The 7,094-nt window shown below is 30.9% G+C and overlaps 2 protein-coding genes across 2 annotated transcripts in view; one reads left to right on the top strand and one right to left on the bottom strand.

Moving 5' to 3' along the window:
• The window catches only part of LOC122628074, a 12,225-nt gene extending 11,475 nt beyond the window's left edge, over positions 1 to 750 (bottom strand). The window contains exons 1-2 of the mRNA XM_043809900.1: positions 592 to 750; positions 264 to 355 (exon numbers count right to left, since the gene is read on the bottom strand). Of these exons, the coding sequence (XP_043665835.1) occupies positions 264 to 338 (75 nt within the window). The 5' untranslated portion in view covers positions 339 to 355; positions 592 to 750. The remainder of the gene's footprint in view (positions 1 to 263; positions 356 to 591) is intronic.
• Positions 751 to 6,574: 5,824 nt separating this feature from the next.
• The window catches only part of LOC122628070 (CD63 antigen-like), a 12,870-nt gene continuing 12,350 nt past the window's right edge, over positions 6,575 to 7,094 (top strand). The window contains exon 1 of the mRNA XM_043809891.1: positions 6,575 to 6,924. Within this exon, the coding sequence (XP_043665826.1) occupies positions 6,862 to 6,924 (63 nt within the window). The 5' untranslated portion in view covers positions 6,575 to 6,861. The remainder of the gene's footprint in view (positions 6,925 to 7,094) is intronic.

Here is a 7,094-nt window from a genome sequence, read left to right as displayed (position 1 = left end):
TGTGTGTGTGTGTGTGTGTGTGTGTGTGTGTGTGTGTGTGTGTGTGTGTACACGCACGTCTCGTACTCGTGGCACATTCAACAATATTTCACAAAAAAGTTATTACGTCGCTTTTAATCTATATTTGTCACTCTCTTTTTCACTGACTCACTCACTTATTCACTCACTCTCTCTTTCTCTCTCTCTCTCTCTCTCTCTCTCGCTCTCGCTCTCTCTCGCATTCGCATTTATCGATAAAATCCCAAATTATTCACTGCACTTACCACGAAGAATAAATTGAAGATAAACATAAGGTATTTGACGCATTGCGAACTCGCCGATAATTTCATCGATGTCATCTTGTCAGTGATGTTATCTGGAACCGAAAAAAAGAAGAAAAATAGAAGATGTTATATACGTTGATGTATGAAGATAAAAGAAAAAAAAAAGAAAAAAAAAAGAATAGTCTCGATGAGAGACTAGTGAAAAACTGAGGTTGACTGAATTAAAAAGATTAAAAAAAAAAAAAGTGAAAGGAAAGGAAAAAAAAAATAAAACGCACTTATTAAATCGTTCTTTTTCTTTTTCTATCTTTCTCTTTCTCTCACTCACTCTCACTCTTCCTTTTTCTTTCTTTCTCTCTTTCAGACTGAAGTATGGTGCTCCCGGTAGTAGGAATATACACTGATTGTGTCAGAAACGTGTTAAGCGAAAACGGGAATGAAACGCTGATAATCCCGCCGAATAAGTAGACATTATCAATAAACGAGCATTGGTCAAACGAGAATGTACGTCGGCTCATGCGCATAGGCGTGAGGTACGGCCGATCATAGTCGAATACGGCCGAAATTTAACGAACTAAAATGCGCGGGCTTCCTAATTTATTGTACGAGCATTTCTTGTCTCATTAAACGCAAAAGGTACTATATATGTTTTCTGCGAATTTAACGAAAGATGTGAATAATTATAAAAAAGAAAAAAAGAAAGGTTATTAAGTTTCTTTTGTTTACATGATCAGAAAAGGGAAAAAAATTAAATTAAAATTTTCGTTATCGATGATATAAGAATTATGTTCTTTTATACTCGTAATTTTACAAATGTCATATTTGTTATAATAAAATTTTTATGATTAATTTTTTTTCTTATTTTTAATAAGTAATATATAATTATGTACTTTGTATTATTAGGTAAATCGAATAGTGAAAGATTCAAGGTCATTTCGAAAATATTGATTCTAGATGGATCATAACAGATGTCGACAGAGTGCGTAAAACGAAAACGAAAACAGGCGTATCAGGGAATGACGTGAGATCGATACGATTACCGACATTCACTTTGATTTATATATATATATATATATATATATATATATGTATCACAATGTATAAGATTATCGACGGAAAGTTGAAAATGTATTTCTCTTATTTACCGTTATTTTCCATCGCTCTAACGATAAATTATCTACTATAAATTACTACCAACTATAATCGAATAAGTTGTTTATCTCAACATTTTAATTTCAATACAAAAATTAAAAAGGAAGCTTTCGTGCATATATGTATATAATTTTTTTAATCTAAATTTCGATTATATATATATATATAAATTTGTGACTTTAATAAAATCGCGGACACCCGTTGTATCTATTTAAAGATACGAAAGACGACGAATCATAGAAGACACCTAACCTTCGTACAACCCTGATACCCAAGGGAAAAAAGCGCGTGCGCGTGCATCGGAGCACGCATGCACGTTAAATGACGCAATTATATAAGAACGATGCGGTGGGATCCTTCTGACGTGGCCGACATTGACTAGGAAATTTTCTAAACCACGACATGTTGCGTGTATAATAATATCACTACCTGGTGGTTAGATGTACGCCATTATGTTATTGGTTACAAGATAACATTGAGATATCTGATTAGATATTCAAATAACTTTTTTATAATCAGGAACATATTAAAGAAATAATTATAAATAATTATAAATTCTTATTGATTATATAATTATATGTAGAAATGATGATAGTCACTAGTTTAATCGCATCGCGTTAATAATAATAAGAAAATAAATTTATGAATGTACACGAATGATCTCTAAGAATAAATTTAATTACCTGATATCTTGAACATCTTTGATCACGTGACGATAACGATTGATATATTCTCTTAAATAATCTTGAAATAAAAAATCTGAAGAATTTTACTATCCTATCACAAAATATGTATATAAAAAAAAAAAAACAATTTGCGCGTGTACCTAAATGACGTGCGTGTAGTCTGAAGTAATTACGTAGTTAACAATATGTCCAACTTTCGAAGTAAGCTGTGAAGTTATCGCTTTAAAAATTATTAATAACATGCCTACATTAATAATGATTAATTATCAGTGTCGGATTTGGACGACGGTCTCCCCCACATGACACAATATACATTTATATTATATAATAAATTTAATTTTTTATTACAATTATTTTTTTCTTCTTTTTCATAAACGAACGTGTCAAAATCATTATAATAATATTTTTTTTTCTCTTATTGTCGATGACAAACAATTTTTGAAAATAGTTTTATATAGTATTTATTTCTATATTTGCGACCATAATCTAATTTGAACAGTATATATTTCGATTCATTATTTGTACGAACATTTGAAGCGAGGAAAAATATAATTTTTGTATATTGTACATAATTCATTTATTTGAATGGGTGAAAGGTTCTACAAATTTGGAATATCTCGGATTTAGCCTTGAAAAATAAATCCGTCAATGTTAATTATACTTTAACTAATTATCAAATTAATATATATACGTGATGAGGTTATTCCAAAAGTTTCTTTTCGTAATTAAATATCGTCAGATAAAGCAGCTGTGTATAGATAACCAAAAAAACTTTTGGTAAAACCGAAAATTTAATATACATATATACACATACATACATATATATATATATATATATACACATATTAGGCAATAAAGTATAATCATTATTAATGATGTATGATCGATGATGCAAGGATATAAATCGGAACTTTTCGGATTTCAGCCAGATTTCTTTTTCCTTTTTGTTATCGAATTTCAACGAAGCTTAACAGTCCCTTCGTTAGAAAAGTGAAGCCCCTGGAAACGAATATCCTCACTAACGTCACGATTTGCAGAGAAAGAGAAAAAGAGAGAGAGAAAGAGAGAAAGAGAGAGAAAGAGAGAGAGAGAGAGACAGACAGACAGACAGACAGACAGAGAGAGAGAGAAGAGAGAAAAAGAGAGAGAGAGAAAAGAGAGAGGTCAGTGAATCGACTGTCTGCCACCTACGCTCTCGCGATGCCTGCAATTAAATTAAAGCATGCATCGAATGCGTCGGGACCGTCAGAGCTTATTCGCTTTTATCATCGAGTGCATCGTACCGATGCACGAGTTTTTCTTTCATCTATCAAATTCCCTTTCGCATATATATATATATATATATATATATATATATATATTTATATACAGGGTGACACATTTACATCAATATATCTAAACATCTCTGTCATTTATGACTTTATGAAAAATATTTTGTAGAATAAAATTATTTGATTCGAACCGTCAATTTTCATTGACGATAGAATATTCATTACTGACATTAGAATATTCACTTCTTTCTCAAGGTCATCTCTTTTTTTTACGAGATTACGAGATCATCGGTATTATCTTGTTTTTCTGAATGAAAATATTATTAGGATAGAATATTCGAAAATGATTATTTCACGAAAAAGATATCTAGTAATTCGTGCAACTGTAACGAGCCATATCTTATTTTTGATTGGTTAGAGAAAAATCTTAGAAAAAAAGAATAAATGGTTTAAGGTGAACTACATAGTTACGATTATATTTTTTTCACGAGTGAATATGTTTATTCATTATTTTTTTTTAAATGCATATGCACATTTATTATTACATTTGCAAGATGAATGTATATATATATATATATGTTTGTGTTTGCGTGTGGATTTTGTGTCTAGCTGTTATCGCTGATATTGCTTCTCGAATACACCTTTCTCTGGATAATTATCTTTTCGATGGCAAAAACATCGTCAAATCCATTCCAATAATACTTTTTTTCCTTCTGTTTTTTCTCAATAATGAAAAATTTTCAAGGAAGATTATCCGAATCGGACACCCGATATAAAATAGCGTTTTTTATATATTTTGATATTTTTTATTTTTCTTTTTTTTTCATGAACGAGATTGCCAAATCATTTTAATAATATTTTTTTCTCCTTTTCCCAACAACGAAAAATGTTTAAGTGAGTCGCATCGAATCGGACACCCGATATAAAATTGCATATTATTATTATTGTTGTTGTTATTATTATTATTATTATTATTATTATTATTATTATTATTATTATTATTATTATTATTATTATTATTATTTTAAGGACGATTCAATTCAAAGCGTAATTACTCTACAATTGAAACGTGAAGACATTTTAATCAAACGTAATAGATAAATAGGGTCTCGATTATTCAAGTCAATGTACGATTTGTTCACGATATATATGTCATTCTTTTTATTATTTTTTTTTTTTTTATATCATCGGATGTTATACGATCTTTCCCTTTGGATTCAGATTCGATCATCAGTTTCATTCGATTTTTTTTTTATAGTTTTCTGTTGAGACGACACGTCGTGAGAAAAAAAAAGAAATAGAAAAGTCGAAAATAAGAAAGTACGTCAAATGTCTACCGTTAGAAAAAGAATATGTCTTAGAAATCACGTGACCTAGCTCGGGGATAAACGTAGTATGTTTATAAGTATCGACGAGACTATTTGCGCACAAGAGAAATACGAATATTATTTTCCTCGAAAGTAACAGCTGTTCGCGCATAACTAACAATGAGTAAAACTAAGAAGGTTTATAAAGTATCTACATGATGTCTCAAGTTTGTACTTTATAACTTTATCTATAACTTAATGTTAATAATAAATTTTTGAACTCTTGCTAATATATTGTACATACAAATTTGTTTATCTATTTTTTACTTGTAAATTTATTACATCTATTTTCTCTTAAATTTTGATTCGTAATTTTGATTCAAAATTTTGAATATTTGAAAAACTTTGAAACATCCAATATAATTATATTGTAATAATTATAGACAAATTTTACGTCATAACGAATGTATTATCCTACAACGGAACATAGTTTTCGTCCAATGGCACTTCCTTATTTCTGCGTTACGGAGCTCGTTAGGCCAATCGGAAAGCCGTTTTGAGTGACCGCGAAATTCAATTTGAGATTCGGGACAAGGGTAAATATCGAGAGCTATCCACCCATTTTACGGACTAGATATAAGCATATGTGTATATATATATATATATATATGTAACGAAGTAGTATACGATTGTTACGTTGAAATCGATGTATCATGAAAATGGGGAAGGGTGAATGAAGGATAAGCCATGTAACGAGGGACGTATTTCGAGTAAAAAAAAAAATAAAAGAAAAGAAAAAAAGAAAAAAAAGGGCAAAGGGGGAATGAGAATACATGTCTCGTTCTTTTCGAACTATACCCACCTCGCATAAGTGATGTATGTGCATACATCGCATGTATGTTGTATGTATGTATGTATGTATGTATGTATGTACGTTGCAGTAATTGTTAACCAAGGATCCTATTGAACCGAAGTAGGGCTGCTACGAAGCGAGTCCACCCTCGTATAAAATGATCAATCGAGCCCTTCGTTATTTTTTTTTCTTTTTTATTTATTCTTTTTTTTTTGTCTCCCCTATAACAATAATAGTAATAACGATAAAATATTTCCTGTCCTTTTTTTTTTGTCTGTTCGTTTCTCATTCCACATACAAACGACTTACAAAAATCTTCTATTTGTATGCAACATAAATTTTATATTCGAGTTCAATCAAGAAGTATTTTCATTTTAATATCCAACAAGGTGGAGCATAATAAATCTGCTTCCCAAAGGAGTTATAAAATTCGAGAATAAAAACGTCGGTAATTAGTGGGATCGCCATGATGCATCCTCTCACCGAGAGCTCCGAGACCCAGCACAGCCTCTCGTAGGTGCGCTGTAGTATAAGACTCAGGGCTGTATTCATCAGAAATAACATAAGGATGATAGAAAGAAATTCGATTAGAAATATTTTCACAATGTTCACTTCGAAAACGTTAATAATTTTAAACATTCTTCATAGATATTACTTAACCTCCCTTTAAAGATATTATATCTAAAATCGATTATCACGAATCTGTTACGTCATATAATGACTTGGTTTGATCATTTGTATTTTTCATTCTTTTTCTTTTTTCATTCTTTTTCTTTTCTCTTTCTTCAAGTTCAACGAAATCGAAAGATTTTATCTTTTGCTACGTTATGAATTTTTTTTATCCATCTATAAAAATTCTCAATGAAAAATCAATGATGACGAAATAAATCAAAAATGATGAAATACCGAATTGGGAATAACACCTACGTTTGATACATCCTTGAGCATGAACTCAGGTAAGTGGTGGGGGATGCGAGAGCTGCGCGCGCATCGTGGCATATCGTACTGTCCGCGCAACACAACAAAAATACGTAATTTGACGACACTTCGTAACGAACGTTCGAAGCGGGAGTATCGTTCTCATCATTAATCATTCGCTCTGAATTGCTGAAAGATATTTCTTAAAGTTTCTCAGTGTATATATATATATATACATATATATATATACATATATATATAAATAAATCGCGTAATAGCTACCATAGGAACTAATCGATATCGAATTGATAAGGTGAAACAATCTAGACGACGAATCGTTCGTCTTATAGAAATATCCTTATTTTTTCGCGCCTAATCAAAGAAGGAGTGAGAAAAGTGCAGGAAAAAAAAATGGTGTCTGGCAGTATGGCTTGCGTGAAATACATGCTATTCCTTTTCAACTTGATATTCGCGGTAAGTAACGAGTTTTAACGGTGTCATCATCCTCTCTCTTTCTTTCTTACTTTCTATCTCTTATTATTGACGTCTTTCCAAAAGAAGAAAAAAGAAGAAAATTTATTTCGCGTACGACTCTCTCTCTCTCTCTTTCTCTCTCTCTCTCTCTCTCTCTCTCTCTCTCTCTC

Source organism: Vespula pensylvanica, chromosome 3 (genome assembly GCF_014466175.1).
Source record: "Vespula pensylvanica isolate Volc-1 chromosome 3, ASM1446617v1, whole genome shotgun sequence".
NCBI classification, from domain to species: domain Eukaryota; kingdom Metazoa; phylum Arthropoda; class Insecta; order Hymenoptera; family Vespidae; genus Vespula; species Vespula pensylvanica.
This window is presented reverse-complemented; position numbering and strand designations above follow the sequence as displayed.